General features: G+C 44.0%; 1 protein-coding gene across 1 annotated transcript in view; it reads left to right on the top strand.

Annotated features, from left to right (window-relative positions):
• Window positions 1–7,730, top strand: part of LOC119969125 (coagulation factor VII-like) — a 198,819-nt gene extending 191,089 nt beyond the window's left edge. Inside the window, 1 exon segment of the mRNA XM_038802342.1 lies at window positions 6,940–7,730. Within this exon segment, the coding sequence (XP_038658270.1) occupies window positions 6,940–7,559 (620 nt within the window). The 3' untranslated portion in view covers window positions 7,560–7,730.
• The last annotated feature ends 8,259 nt before the right edge of the window (window positions 7,731–15,989 follow it).

The raw sequence follows: 15,989 nt of genomic DNA, 5'->3' as shown, positions 1-15,989 counted from the left end.
GTGTTACATTGGATGGGAATTTTGTATTCAGGGTTAGATTGGATAGGGATTGGGTATTCAGTGGTAGATTGGTTTGGGATTGTGTATTCACGGTTATATTGGATGGGGATTGTGTATTCAGGGTTAGATTGGATGGGGATTGTGTATTCAGGGTTTGATTGGATGGGTATTGTGTATTCAGGGTTAGATTGGATGGGTATTATGCATTCAGAGTTAGATTGGTTGGTGATTGTGTATTCATTGTTAGATTGGTTTGGGATTGTGCATTCAGGGTTAGATTGGATGGGGATTTGTGTGTTCATGGTCAGATTGGATGGCGATTGTGTATTCAGTGTTAGACTGGATGGGTATTGTTTATTCAGGGTTAGATTGGTTGGGGATTGTGTATTCAGGGTTAGATTGGATGGGGTTTGTGTATTCAGGGTTAGATTGGATGAGGATTGTGTATTCAGTGTTAGTTTGGTTGGGGATTGTGTATTCAGGGTTAGATTGGTTTGGGATTGTGTATTCAGGGTTAGATTGGATGGGGATTGGGTGTTCAGGGTTAGATTGAATGCGGATTGTGTATTCACGGTTAGATTGTGTTGTGGTTTTGTATTCAGTGTTACATTGGATGGGAATTTTGTATTCAGGGTTAGATTGGATGGGGATTGGGTATTCAGGGGTAGATTGGTTTGGGATTGTGTATTCAGGGTTATATTGGATGGGGATTGTGTATTCAGGGTTAGATTGGTTGGCGATTGTGTATTCAGTATTAGATTAGATATGTATTTGATATTCAGGGTTAGATTGGTTGGGTTTGTTTATTCAGGGTTAGATTGGATGGGGATTGTGTATTCAGGGTTAGATTGGATGTGCATTTTGTACTCAGGGTTAGGTTGGATGGGGATTTTGTAGTCAGGGTTAGATTGGATGGGTATTGTGTATTCAGTGTTAGATTGGATGGAGATTGTGTATTCAGGGTTAGATTGGTTTGGGATTGTGTATTCAGGGTTAGATTGGTTTGCGATTTTGTATTCAGGGTTAGATTGGTTGGGGATTTGTGTATTCAGGGTTAGATGATGGGGATTGTGTATTCAGGATTAGATTGGGTGGGTATTGTGTATTCAGGGTTAGATTGGTTTGGGTGTGTGTATTCAGGGTTAGATTGGATGGGGATTGTGTATTCAGGGTTAGATTGGATGGGTATTGTGTATTCCGAGTTAGATTGGTTGGTGATTGTGTATTCATTGTTAGATTGGTTTGTGGTTTTGTATTCAGGGTTACATTGGATGGGAATTGTGTATTCAGGGTTAGATTGCATGGAGATTGTGTATTCAGGGTTAGATTGGTTTCGGATTGTATATTCAGGGTTATATTGGATGGGGATTGTGTATTCAGGGTTAGATTGGATGGGGATTGTGTATTCAGTGTTCGATTGGTTTGGGATTGTGTATTCAGAGTGAGATTGTTTTGGGATTGTGTATTCTGGGTTAGATTGGATGGGGATTGTGTATTCAGGGTAAGATTGGTTTGGTATTGTGTATTCAGGGTTAGATTGGATGGGAATTGTGTATTCAGGGTTAGATTGAATGGGTATTGTGTATTCACGGTTAGATTGGTTGGAGACTGTATTCTTGGTTAGATTGGTTTGGGATTGTGTATACAGGATTAGATTGGTTTGGGATTGTGTATTCAGGGTTAGATTGGTTTGGGATTGTGTATTCAGTGTTAGATTGGATGGGGATTGTGTATTCAGGGTTAGATTGGTTGGGGATTTGTGTATTCAGGGTTAGATTGGGTGGGGATTGTGTATTCAGGACTAGATTGGTTGGGTATTGTGTATTCAGGGTTAGATTGGTTTGGGTTTGTGTATTCACAGTTAGATCGGATGGGGATTTTGTATTCAGGGTTAGGTTGGATGGGGATTTTGTATTCAGGGTTAGATTGGGTGGAGATTGTGTATTCAGGGTTAGATTGGTTTGGGATTTTGTATTCAGGGTTAGATTGGTTTGCGATTTTGTATTCAGGGTTAGATTGGTTGGGGATTTGTGTATTCAGGGTTAGATTGGATGGGGATTGTGTATTCAGGATTAGATTGGATGGGGATTGTGTATTCAGGGTTAGATTGGATGGGTATTGTGTATTCAGGGTAACATTGGATGGGTATTATGCATTCAGAGTTAGATTGGTTGGTGATTGTGTATTCATAGAACATAGAACAGTACAGCACAGAACAGGCCCTTCAGCCCTCAATGTTGTGCCGAGCCATGATCACCCTACTCAAACCCACGTATCCACCCTATACCCATAACCCAACAACCCCCCCCTTAACCTTACTTTTATTAGGACACTACGGTCAATTTAGCATGGCCAATCCACCTAACCCGCACATCTTTGGACTGTGGGAGGAAACCGGAGCACCCGGAGGAAACCCACGCACACAGGGGGAGGACGTGCAGACTCCACACAGACAGTGACCCAGCCGGGAATCGAACCTGGGACCCTGGAGCTGTGAAGCATTTATGCTAACCACCATGCTACCCTGCTGCCCCAATTCATTATTAGATTTGTTTGGGATTGTGTATTCAGGGATTGATTGGTTAGGGATTTGTGTATTCAAGGTTAGATTGGGTGGGAATTGTGTATTCAGGACTAGATTGGTTGGGTATTGTGTATTCAGGGTTAGATTGGTTTGGGTATGTGTATTCACAGTTAGATCAGATGGGGATTTTGTATTCAGGGTTAGGTTGGATGGAGATTTTGTATTCAGGGTTAGATTGGATGGGTATTGTGTATTCAGGGTTAGATTGGGTGGAGATTGTGTAGTCAGGGTTAGATTGGTTTGCAATTTTGTATTCAGGGTTAGGTTGGTTGGGGATTTGTGTATTCAGGGTTAGATTGGATGGGGATTGTGTATTCAGGATTTGATTGGATGGGTATTGTGTATTCAGGGTTTTTTTGGTTTGGGTGTGTGTATTCAGGGTTAGATTGGATGGGGATTGTGTATTCAGGGTTAGATTGGATGGGTATTGTGTATTCAGGGTTAGATTGGATGGGTATTATGCATTCAGAGTTAGATTGGTTGGTGATTGTGTATTCATTGTTAGATTGGTTTGGGATTGTGTATTCAGGGTTTGATTGGATGGGGATTTGTGTGTTCATGGTTAGATTGGATGGCGATTGTGTATTCAGGGTTAGACTGGATGGGTATTGTTTATTCAGGGTTAGAATGGTTGGGGATTGTGTATTCAGGTTTAGATTGGATGGGGTTTGTGTATTCAGGGTTAGATTGGATGAGGATTGTGTATTCAGGGTTAGTTTGGTTGGGGATTGTGTATTCAGGGTTAGATTGGTTTGGGATTGCGTATTCAGGGTTAGATTGGATGGGGATTGGGTATTCAGGGTTTGATTGAATGCGGATTGTGTATTCACGGTTAGATTGGATTGTGGTTTTGTATTCAGGGTTACATTGGATGGGAATTGTGTATTCAGGGTTAGATTGGATGGGGATTGGGTATTCAGGGTTAGATTGGTTTGGGATTGTGTATTCAGGGTTATATTGGATGGGGATTGTGTATTCAGGGTTAGATTCGTTGGCGATTGTGTATTCAGTATTAGATTAGATATGTATTTGATATTCAGGGTTAGATTGGTTGGGTTTGTTTATTCAGGGTTACATTGGATGGGAATTGTGTATTCAGGGTTAGATTGCATGGAGATTGTGTATTCAGGGTTAGATTGGTTTCGGATTGTATATTCAGGGTTATATTGGATGGGGATTGTGTATTCAGGGTTAGATTGGATGGGGATTGTGTATTCATTGTTAGATTGGTTTGTGGTTTTGTATTCAGGGTTACATTGGATGGGAATTGTGTATTCAGGGTTAGATTGCATGGAAATTGTGTATTCAGGGTTAGATTGGTTTCGGATTGTATATTCAGGGTTATATTGGATGGGGATTGTGTATTCAGGGTTAGATTGGATGTGGATTGTGTATTCAGTGTTCGATTGGTTTGGGATTGTGTATTCAGAGTGAGATTGGTTTGGGATTGTGTATTCTGGGTTAGATTGGATGGGGATTGTGTATTCAGGGTAAGATTGGTTTGGTATTGTGTATTCAGGGTTAGATTGGATGGGAATTGTGTATTCAGGGTTAGATTGAATGGGTATTGTGTATTCACGGTTAGATTGGATGGAGATTGTGTATTCTTGGTTAGATTGGTTTGGGATTGTGTATACAGGATTAGATTGGTTTGGGATTGTGTATTCAGGGTTAGATTGGTTTGGGATTGTGTATTCAGTGTTAGATTGGATGGGGATTGCGTATTCAGGGTTAGATTGGTTGCGGATTGTGTATTCAGGGTTAGATTGGTTGGGGATTTGTGTATTCAGGGTTAGATTGGGTGGGGATTGTTTATTCAGGACTAGATTGGTTGGGTATTGTGTATTCAGGGTTAGATTGGTTTGGGTTTGTGTATTCACAGTTAGATCGGATGGGGATTTTGTATTCAGGGTTAGGTTGGATGGGGATTTTGTATTCAGGGTTAGATTGGGTGGAGATTGTGTATTCAGGGTTAGATTGGTTTGGGATTTTGTATTCAGGGTTAGATTGGTTTGCGATTTTGTATTCAGGGTTAGATTGGTTGGGGATTTGTGTATTCAGGGTTAGATTGGATGGGGATTGTGTATTCAGGATTAGATTGGATGGGGATTGTGTATTCAGGGTTAGATTGGATGGGTATTGTGTATTCAGGGTAACATTGGATGGGTATTATGCATTCAGAGTTAGATTGGTTGGTGATTGTGTATTCATTGTTGGATTTGTTTGGGATTGTGTATTCAGGGTTTGATTGGTTAGGGATTTGTGTATTCAAGGTTAGATTGGGTGGGAATTGTGTATTCAGGACTAGATTGGTTGGGTATTGTGTATTCAGGGCTAGATTGTTTTGGGTCTGTGTATTCACAGTTAGATCGGATGGGGATTTTGTATTCAGGGTTAGGTTGGATGGGGATTTTGTATTCAGGGTTAGATTGGATGGGTATTGTGTATTCAGGGTTAGATTGGGTGGAGATTGTGTATTCAGGGTTAGATTGGTTTGCGATTTTATATTCAGGGTTAGGTTGGTTGGGGATTTGTGTATTCAGGGTTAGATTGGATGGGGATTGTGTATTCAGGATTTAATTGGATGGTTATTGTGTATTCAGGGTTAGTTTGGTTTGGGTGTGTGTATTCAGGGTTAGACTGGATGGGGATTGTGTATTCAGGGTTAGATTGGATGGGTATTGTGTATTCAGGGTTAGATTGGATGGGTATTATGCATTCAGAGTTAGATTGGTTGGTGATTGTGTATTCATTGTTAGATTGGTTTGGGATTGTGTATTCAGGGTTTGATTGGATGGGGATTTGTGTGTTCATGGTTAGATTGGATGGCGATTGTGTATTCAGGGTTAGACTGGATGGGTATTGTTTATTCAGGGTTAGAATGGTTGGGGATTGTGTATTCAGGTTTAGATTGGATGGGGTTTGTGTATTCAGGGTTAGATTGGATGAGGATTGTGTATTCAGGGTTAGTTTGGTTGGGGATTGTGTATTCAGGGTTAGATTGGTTTGGGATTGCGTATTCATTTTTAGATTGGATGGGGATTGGGTATTCAGGGTTTGATTGAATACGGATTGTGTATTCACGGTTAGATTGGATTGTGGTTTTGTATTCAGGGTTACATTGGATGGGAATTGTGTATTCAGGGTTAGATTGGATGGGGATTGGGTATTCAGGGTTAGATTGGTTTGGGATTGTGTATTCAGGGTTATATTGGATGGGGATTGTGTATTCAGGGTTAGATTCATTGGCGATTGTGTATTCAGTATTAGATTAGATATGTATTTGATATTCAGGGTTAGATTGGTTGGGTTTGTTTATTCAGGGTTAGATTGGATGGGGATTGTGTATTCAGGGTTAGATTGGATGTGGATTTTGTACTCAGGGTTAGGTTGGATGTGGATTTTGTAGTCAGGTTTAGATTGGATGGGTATTGTGTATTCAGGGTTAGATTGGATGGAGATTGTGTATTCAGGGTAAGATTGGTTTGGGATTGTGTATTCAGGGTTATATTGGATGGGGATTGTGTATTCAGGGTTAGATTGGTTAGCGATTGTGTGTTCAGGATTCGATTGGATGGGGCTTGTGTATTCAGGATTATATTGGATGGGGATTGTGTATTCAGGGTTAGATTGGTTTGTGATTGTGTATTCAGGGTCAGATTCGATGGGGATTGTGTATTCAGGGTTAGATTGGATGGGGATTGTGTATTCACGGTTAGATTGGTTTGGGGTTTTGTATTCAGGGTTACATTAGATGGGAATTGTGTATTCAGGGTTAGATTGGAAGGGGATTGTGTATTCAGGGTTAGAATGGTTTGGGATTGTGTATTCAGGGTTAGATTGGATGGGGATTGTGTATTCAGGGTTAGATTGGTTGCCGATTTTGTATTCAGGGTTTGATTGGTTTGGGATCGTGTATTCAGGTTTAGATTGGATGGGGATTGTGTATTCAGGGTTTGATTGGTTTGGGATTGTGTATTCAGGGTGAAATTGTTTTGGGACTCTGTATGCAGCATAGAATTGGTTTGGGATTCGGGATTATATTGGTTTGAGGTATGTATTCGGGATTAGATTTATCCGGGGTTATGTATTTTTGATTAGGTTTGGCCAGGATTGTGTGCTTGGTTTAGATTGTCTGTTCAGAAATAGGTTGGTTTGCGATTCTCAAAAAAGGTTGCGATAGACATGGTTCATGAATTTGATTTGCGAACATGCTGCAAGTGAGTTTTTGGTAGTGATTGGTTAAAGGGATGCTTTTAAGAGCAGAAACTGGTCATTTCCAATTTTTACTCCAAATTATAATTCGATTAATTTAAACTGCGAGATGTTTTAAATTCTTACCTTTCTGTCTGAAGGTGAACACCAGCTAAAGCAAGAAGAATTTACCGAACAAAGAAGGAATGTGTCGAGAATGATTCTCCATGAGAACTACAATACGAGAACCATTGACAATGACATTGCCCTGCTGAAATTCGATGCTCCTATTGTTTTAGATGATTATGCAGTCCCTGTCTGTTTACCTAAGCGAAGATTTGCTTTGCGCGAGTTGAGCCATATCCGATACTCGATAGTGAGCGGCTGGGGGAGGCGCTTGGAAGGTGGGATAGTTGCCCCAAAACTGCAGAAACTAAGAGTACCACTGGTTCAGACATCAGAGTGTCGACGGACTACTGATAATATCATTACTGAAAACATGTTCTGTGCAGGTTACAATAAGGAAATGAAAGACTCCTGTAAAGGTGATAGCGGAGGACCTCATGTCACAGAGTACAAGGGCAGTTGGTTTTTAACAGGAATTGTAAGTTGGGGGGAAGGGTGCGCCCGCGTGGGCAAATATGGAATTTACACTAAAGTTTACAAGTATTTAGAATGGATAGGGCAGTATATAAATGAAAACAGGCCAACAACCAGTCCAGATATTTTAACAAACCAGACTGAATCTACAACATTTATGGCAAATATTTCTCATGTCTAAACTACATTCATAAATCCTCAAACCCTCTGAATTTTTGAAATAAAATAAGATTTTCAAAGAACAAGAACAAGAACAAAGAAAATTACAGCCCAGGAACAGGGCCTTCGGCCCTCCCAGCCTGCGCCGATCCAGATACTTTATCTAAACCTGTCTCCTATTTTCCAAGGTCTACTTCCCTCTGTTCCCGCCCATTCATATACCCGTCTAGATGCCTCTTAAATGATGCTATGATGCCCGCCTCCACCACCTCCGCTGGTAAAGCGTTCCAGGCACCCACCGCCCTCTGCGTAAAAAACTTTCCACGCACATCTCCCTTAAACTTTCCCCCTCTCACTTTGAAATCGTGACCCCTTGTAACTGACACCCCCACTCTTGGAAAAAGCTTGTTGCTATCCACCCTGTCCATACATCTCATAATTTTGTAGACCTCAATCAGGTCCCCCCCTCAACCTCCATCTTTCCAACGAAAACAATCCTAATCTACTCAACCTTTCTTCATAGCTAGCACCCTTCATACCAGGCAACATCCTGGTGAACCTCCTCTGCACCCTCTCCAAAGCATCCACATCCTTCTGGTGATGTGGCGACCAGAACTGCACGCAGTATTCCAAATGTGGCCTAACCAAAGTCCTATACAACTGTAACATGACCTGCCGACTCTTGTACTCAATACCCCGTCCGATGAAAGCAAGCATGCTGTATGCCTTCTTGACCACTCTATCAACCTGCGTTGTCACCTTCAGGGTACAATGGACCTGAACTCCCAGATCTCTCTGTACATCAATTTTCCCCAGGACCCTTCCATTGACCATATAGTCCGCTCTTGAATTTGATCTTCCAAAATGCATCACCTCACATTTGCCTGGATTGAACTCCATCTGCCATTTCTCTGCCCAACTCTCCAATCTATCTATATCTTGTTGTATTCTCTGACAGTCCTCCTCGCTATCTGCAACTCCACCAATCTTAGTATCATCTGCAAACGTGCTAATCAGACCACCTATACCTTCCTCCAGGTCATTCATGTAGATCACAAACAACAGTGGTCCGAGCACGGATCCCTGTGGAACATCACTAGTCACCCTTCTCCATTTTGAGACACTCCCTTCCACCACTACTCTCTGTCTCCTGTTACCCAGCCAGCTCTTTATCCATCTAGCTAGTACACCATGAACCCCATACGACTTCACTTTTTTCATCAACCTGCCATGGGAAACCTTATCAAACGCCTATGACATCTACAGCTCTTCCCTCACCAATTAACTTTGTCACTTCCTCAAAAAATTCTATGAGGTTTGTAATACATGACCTTCCCTGCACAAAACCATGCTGCCTATTACTGATAAGTCTATTTTCTTCCATATGTGAATAGATCCTATCCCTCAGTATCTTCTCCAACAGTTTCCCGACGACAGACGTGAAGCTCACAGGTCTATAATTCCCTGGATTATCCCTGCTACCCTTCTTAAACAAAGGGACAACATTAGCAATTCTCCAGTCCTCCGGGACCTCACCCATGCTCAAGGATGCTGTAAAGATATCTGTTGAGGCCCCAGCTATTTCGACCCTTGCTTCCCTCAGTAACCTGGGATAGATCCCATCCGGTCTTGGGGACTTGTCCACCTTAATGTCTTTTAGAATATCCAAAATTTCCCCCTTCCATATGGCAACTTGACCTAGAGTATTTAAACATCCATCCCTAGCCTCAACATCCGTCTTGTCCCTCTCCTTTGTGAATACCGATGCAAAGTACTCATTAAGAATCTCACCCATTTCCTCTGAGTCCACGCATAAATTCCCTATTTTGTCTTTGAATGGGCCAATCCTTTTTCTAGTTACCCTCTTGCTCCTTGCATACGAATAAAAGGCTTTGGGATTTTCCTTAACCCTGTTAGCCAAAGATATTTCATGACCCCTTTTAGCCCTCTTTATTGCACGTTTGAGATTCGTCCTACTTTCCCGATATTCCTCCAAAGCTTCATCAGTTTTGAGTTGCGTCGATCTTATGAATGCTTCCTTTTTCATCTTAGCTAGTCTCACAATTTCACCCGTCATCCATGGTTCCCTAATCTTGCCATTTCTATCTCTCAGTTTCACAGGGACATGTCTGTCCTGCACTCTAATCAACCATTCCTTGAAAGACTCCCAAATTTCAAATCTGGATTTACCCTTAAACAGCTGCTCCCAATCCACATTCCCTAGCTCCTGCCAAATTTTGTTATACTCTGCCTTTCCCCAATTTAGCACTCTTCCTTTCGGACCACTCTTGTCCTTGTCCATGAGTATTCTAAAACTTACGGAATATTGATCTCTATTCCCAAAGTAATCACCGACTGAAACATCAACCACCTGGCCGGGATCATTCCCCAATACCAGGTCCAGTATGGCCCCTTCCCGAGTTGGACTATTTACATACTGCTCTAAAAAACTCTCCTGGATGCTCCTTACAAACTGTGCTCCATCTTCACCTCCAACACTACCCGAATCCCATTCAATGTTGGGGAAGTTAAAATCTCCCATCACAACCACCCTATTGCTCTGACATTTTTCTATAATCTGTCTGCGTATTTGTACCTCTACTTCAGGGGTGGGCAAACTTTTCCGTGCAAGGGCCACATTCAGAAATTCACAATTTTAAAGGTCCGCATAGTATATTAAGTAAAATAATTAATATTTAAAATAGCCAAAATAAAAGGTTTTTTTAAAAAAAGCAATTAATTTTTATTAATTAATATTTTAAAGTAGAAACGTCACATGAAACACATGTTGTGCTGAGCAATGATCACCCTACTCAAGTCAAGGTATCCACCCTATACCAGTAACCCAACAGCCCCCCATTAACCTTATAAAAAATAAAATTTAAATAATTTTTTTTTTTTCTAAATGACTTGATCATGGTGGGCCGCATAACGACCTTTGGCGGGCCGCATGCGGCCCGCGGGCCGTAGTTTGCCCACCCCTGCTCTACTTCATGCTCGCTTTTGGGAGGCCTATCGTAAAGTACCAACAATGTTACTGCTCCCTTCCTATTTCTCAGCTCCACCCATATTGCCTCAGTGCTCAAATCCTCCATCGTGCCCTCCTTAATCACAGCTGTGATAACATCTCTGACGAATAATGCAACTCCACCCCTTCTACCTCCCTCTCTATCCCTCCTGAAGCATCTATACCCTGGGATATTCAGTTGCCAGTCCTGCCCTTCCCTCAACCAAGTCTCAGTAATACCAATAACATCATATTCCCAGGTACTGATCCAAGCCCTTAGTTCGTCTGCCTTACCTGCTACACTTCTCGCATTCAAACAAATGCACCTCAGACCACCTGTCCCTTTGCGTTCATCATCTCTTCCCTGTCTACTCTTCCCTCTAGTCACATTGAGTGTATTATCTCGTACCTTACTGGCGTTAGTTGCTGCTTCTTTACTAACCTCTAACTTCCTAATCTGGTTCCCATCCCCCTGCCACATTAGTTTAAAACCTCCCCAACAGTGTTAGCAAAAGCACCCCCTAGGACATTGGTTCCAGTCCTGCCCAGGTGTAGACCATCCGGTTTGTAATGGTCCCACCGCCCCCAGAAATGGTTCCAATGTCCCAAAAATCTGAACCCCTCCCTCCTGCACCATCTCTCAAGCCACGTATTCATTCTGACTATTCTTGAATTTCTACTCTGACTGTCTCGTGTCACTGGTAGCAATCCTGAGATTACTACCTTTGAGATCTTACTTTTTAAACTTATCTCCTAACTCCCTAAATTCTGATTGTAGGACCTCATCCATTTTTTTACCTATATCGTTGGTGCCTATATGCACCACGACAACTGGCAGTTCACCTTCCCCCTTCAGTATGTCCTGCAGGCGATCGGAGACATCCCTGACCCGAGCACCCGGGAGGCAACATACCATTTGGGAGTCTCGTTTTCGACCACAGAAACGCCTGTCTACTCCCCTTACATAGACTTACATAGAATTTACAGTGCAGAAGGAGGCCATTCGGCCCATCGAGTCTGCACCGGCTCTTGGAAAGAGCACCCTACCCCCTATCCAAGGTCAACACCTCCACCCTATCCCCATTACCCAGTAACCCCACCCAACACTAAGGGCAATTTTGGATACTAAGGGCAATTTATCATGGCCAATCCACCTAACCCGCACATCTTTGGACTGTGGGAGGAAACCGGAGCACCCGGAGGAAACCCACGCACACACGGGGAGGATGTGCAGACTCCACACAGACAGTGACCCAAGCCGGAATCGAACCTGGGAAATTGAATCCCCTATGACTATAGCCCTGCCAGTCTTTTTCCCGCCCTTCTGTGCAGCAGAGCCAGCCACGGTGCCATGAGCCTGGCTACTACTGCCTTCCCCTGATGAGTCATCTCCCCCAACAGTATCCAAAACGGTATACCTGTTTTGGAGGGAGATGACCGCAGGGGACACCTGCACTGCCTTCCTGCTCTTTCTCTGCCTTTTGGTCACCCATTCCCTGTCTCCCTCAGCAATCCTAACCTGCGGTGTGACCAACTCACTGAACGTGCTATCCACGACCTCCTCAGCATCGCGGATGCTCCGAAGTGAGTCCACCCGCAGCTCCAGAGCCGTCATGCGGTCTAACAGGAGCTGCAGCTGGACACACTTCCCGCACATGAAGGAGTTGGGGCATCGGCCGCGTCCCTGAACTCCCACATTGAGCACGAGGAGCATAACACGGGTCTGTGATCTCCTGCCACTTTTAGCCTTTTACTTAACTGACTACAAACTATACTATCAAATAATTAATAAGTGAAAGGAACAAAGACTTTACTTACCAATCACAATACTCACCAACACAGGAAGAGTAAAATTTTTCCCAGCTGCTGCTAATTGGAGCACTTTCCTTGCCAGCCAATCAGGTCACTGCTTTGCTGTGATGTCACCCTTCCAGGTAAGTTGTTAAAGTTTTAAAGAGGTAAACTTATCTTCCCAACGACCCCTCACCACTGCTCCCGCCGAGAATCTGAAGTCCGCTGCTCCTTATCAACAGTCTTTTATTTTGTTTAGAGGAGGAGGGCGGGTAGGAGACACTACACGTGTAGTGTCTCGGGTTTAGCCGCTTCCCAAATATATCAGTTCACTCACCTTCCCAGAGCGCAATTCGGCCGCTCCCACTCAGCTCCTCCCACGCACTGCAAACTGAAAGGGACTTTTTTTTTAAATAGGTAAACTTACCGCTTCAGGTGTGAATTACAGGATTTCTATATGAGAGCTGAAATTACAAACAAATGTGATCTGGTGACACATTAAATTTAAATTGGGCAAACCTAGCAAATCATACAAACTTTGTAGAATATTCTTCCCAGATGTTAATAGCAGCACAGATTAAAAGGAAGAAGGATGAAATCCGATGATAACTCCGTTGTGTTTAAAACCCCACTAAACCAAATCCTCAATGCATTCCTCAATTCCATCGACCCGAATCCTGAACACATCCCTCAAAGGTGAGATGTTGGCAGAGAGAGTTGGCAGAGAACACGGTACCTGTGTTCCAGTGGGCCAGGCGTTTCGCATTAACAAATAATATCGCATGACAGCCCTGAAGACTCAACATTGAGTTCAACAACTATAGATTGTGACCTTTCTTCTCCATTTTATTATATCCCAAACATTTATTGTTCCCATGCAAAATCCTCCCCTCCCTCTTCCTCTGCCGAGCCATTTGACACTTGTTCTGAAGTTTTGCCACATTGTTGCAATCTTTCCCAAATCCCAATAATCCCTGTCCCAACTGTTCTACCCCCTCTTACACAACATAATATCCAACACATTCTTCCCGCTCTTTAGTTCTGAAGAAGGGCCACCTGGATTTGAAATGTCAACTGTTTCCTCTCTGTATGGATGCTGCTGGACCTGCTGATTTTTACAGCCTTCTCTGTGTAATGTACTGGCAATTTGTGTTCAAATCCCACCATGGCAGCTGGTGGAATTTAAATGAATTAATAAATCTGGAATTTAAAGCTAGTCTCAGTAATGGTGAACAGGAAGCTACCATTCAATGTCACAAATACTCATCTGGTTCACAGTCCAAAAAATGTGCAGGTTAGGCAGATTGGCCATGGTTAATGGGTTACCGGCAGAGGGAGGTGGGTGGCCAGGGCAGAATGCTCTTTGTGGGGGGGGGGGGGGGGCAGTGCAGAATAGATGAGCCGAATGGCTTCCATCAGCACTGTAGGGGTCATAGAATCATAGAATTGACAGAAGGAGGCGATTCGACCCTTGGAGCTGCCTTGGACAGAGCACCCTACCTAAGCCCACACCTTCACCCCATCCCCGTAACCCAGTAACCTCACGTAACCTTTTTGGACACTAAGGGCAATTTATCATGGCCAATCCACTTAACCTGCACATCTTTGGACTGCGGGAGGAAACCGGAGCACCCGGAGGAAACCCACGCAGACACAGGGAGAATGTGCAGACTCCGCACAGACAGTGACCCAGCGGGAATCGAACCTGGGACTCTGGAGATGTGAAGCAACTATGCTAACCACTGTGGTACCGTGTCCTATGGACTAATGTCATTTAGGGACGGAAATCTACTGTCCTTACTTGGTTTGCCTTATACATGGCTCCAGGCCCACAGTAGTGTGGTTGACACTTAATTGCCTTCTGAAATGGCTTGCAAGCCAAGGGCAAATCGGGATGGTCAACTGATGCAATCCTATCCAATTATGCACACATCCCACAATATAATAAAGAAAAAGAGAAATTCAAATCCTCAATGTATTCTTAAATCCAATTTTTACATTTGGCTACTGGTCACAGACTAATTATCTGACATTTGTTTACGAAACTTCCTTTGGAATAAACAGCAACAATTTTATGAAGTTTTTAACATAGAAAAATGTGTATCCAGAAACAAATGGATGGAATGATAGGGATAACAGTTGCAGCTAGCTCAGAACGGGTCCCATGGTCAGACAAGACCTCAGCAATCATGGGAGAGCAGCTGGTACATACTTTTGAGTATTTTACCATGAGTATTTTCCCGCTATATCTATGCATATATTAGGAGATAGGAAGAAGTACGCAGTCACAAATACAATCGCCAACTACAGGACTCCCCTCACATTAACCCCCTCTCTCACACACACACTCATCCCCTCTCTCACACACACTCATCCCCTCTCTCACACACACACTCATCCCCTCTCTCACACACACTCATCCCCTCTCTCACACACACACTCATCCCCTCTCTCACACACACACTCATCCCCTCTCTCACACACTCAGCCCCTCTCTCACACACACACTCACCCCCTCTCTCACACATTCATCCCCTCTCTCACACACACACTCACCCCCTCTCTCACACATTCAACCCCTCTCTCACACACACACTCATCCCCTCTCTCACACACACTCACCAACTCTCTCACACCCACTCATCCCCTCTCTCACACACACTCATCCCCTCTCTCACACACACACTCACCCCCTCTCTCACACACACTCATCCCCTCTCACACATACATCTCATCCCCTCTCTCACACACACTCATCCCCTCTCTCTCACACACACACTCATCCGCTCTCTCTCACTCACAGACACTCACCCCCTATCTCACACAAAATCACCCCCTCTCTCACACAAAATCACCCCCTCTCTCACACACACACTCATCCCCTCTCTCACACACACACTCATCCCCTCTCTCTCACACACTCAGTCCCTCTCTCACACACACTCAGTCCCTCTCTCACACACACTCACCCCCTCTCTCTCACACACACTCGGTCCTCCTTCAGACACACTCATCCCCTCTTTCACACACACTCATCCCCTCTCTCACACACACTCACACCCTCTCTCACACACACACACTCATCCCCTCTCTCACAAACACTCACACCCTCTCTCACACACACACTCATCCCCTCTCTCACACACACTCATCCCCTCTCTCACACACACACTCATCCCCTCTCTCACACACACACTCATCCCCTCTCTCACACACTCAGCCCCTCTCTCACACACACACTCACCCCCTCTCTCACACACTCATCCCCTCTCTCACACACACACTCACCCCCTCTCTCACACATTCAACCCCTCTCTCACACACACACTCACCCCCTCTCTCACACACACTCACCAACTCTCTCACACCCACTCATCCCCTCTCTCACACACACTCATCCCCTCTCTCACACACACACTCACCCCCTCTCTCACACACACTCATCCCCTCTCACACATACATCTCATCCCCTCTCTCACACACACTCATCCCCTCTCTCTCACACACACACTCATCCGCTCTCTCTCACTCACAGACACTCACCCCCTATCTCACACAAAATCACCCCCTCTCTCACACACACTCATCCCCTCTCTCACACACACACTCATCCCCTCTCTCACACACACACTCATCCCCTCTCTCACACACTCA

The sequence above is a fragment of the Scyliorhinus canicula genome, chromosome 7, assembly GCF_902713615.1.
Source record: "Scyliorhinus canicula chromosome 7, sScyCan1.1, whole genome shotgun sequence".
In the NCBI taxonomy this organism is placed as follows: Eukaryota; Metazoa; Chordata; class Chondrichthyes; order Carcharhiniformes; family Scyliorhinidae; genus Scyliorhinus; species Scyliorhinus canicula.
Note: the sequence above shows the minus strand (reverse complement) of the source record. Positions and strands in the feature narration are given on the sequence as shown.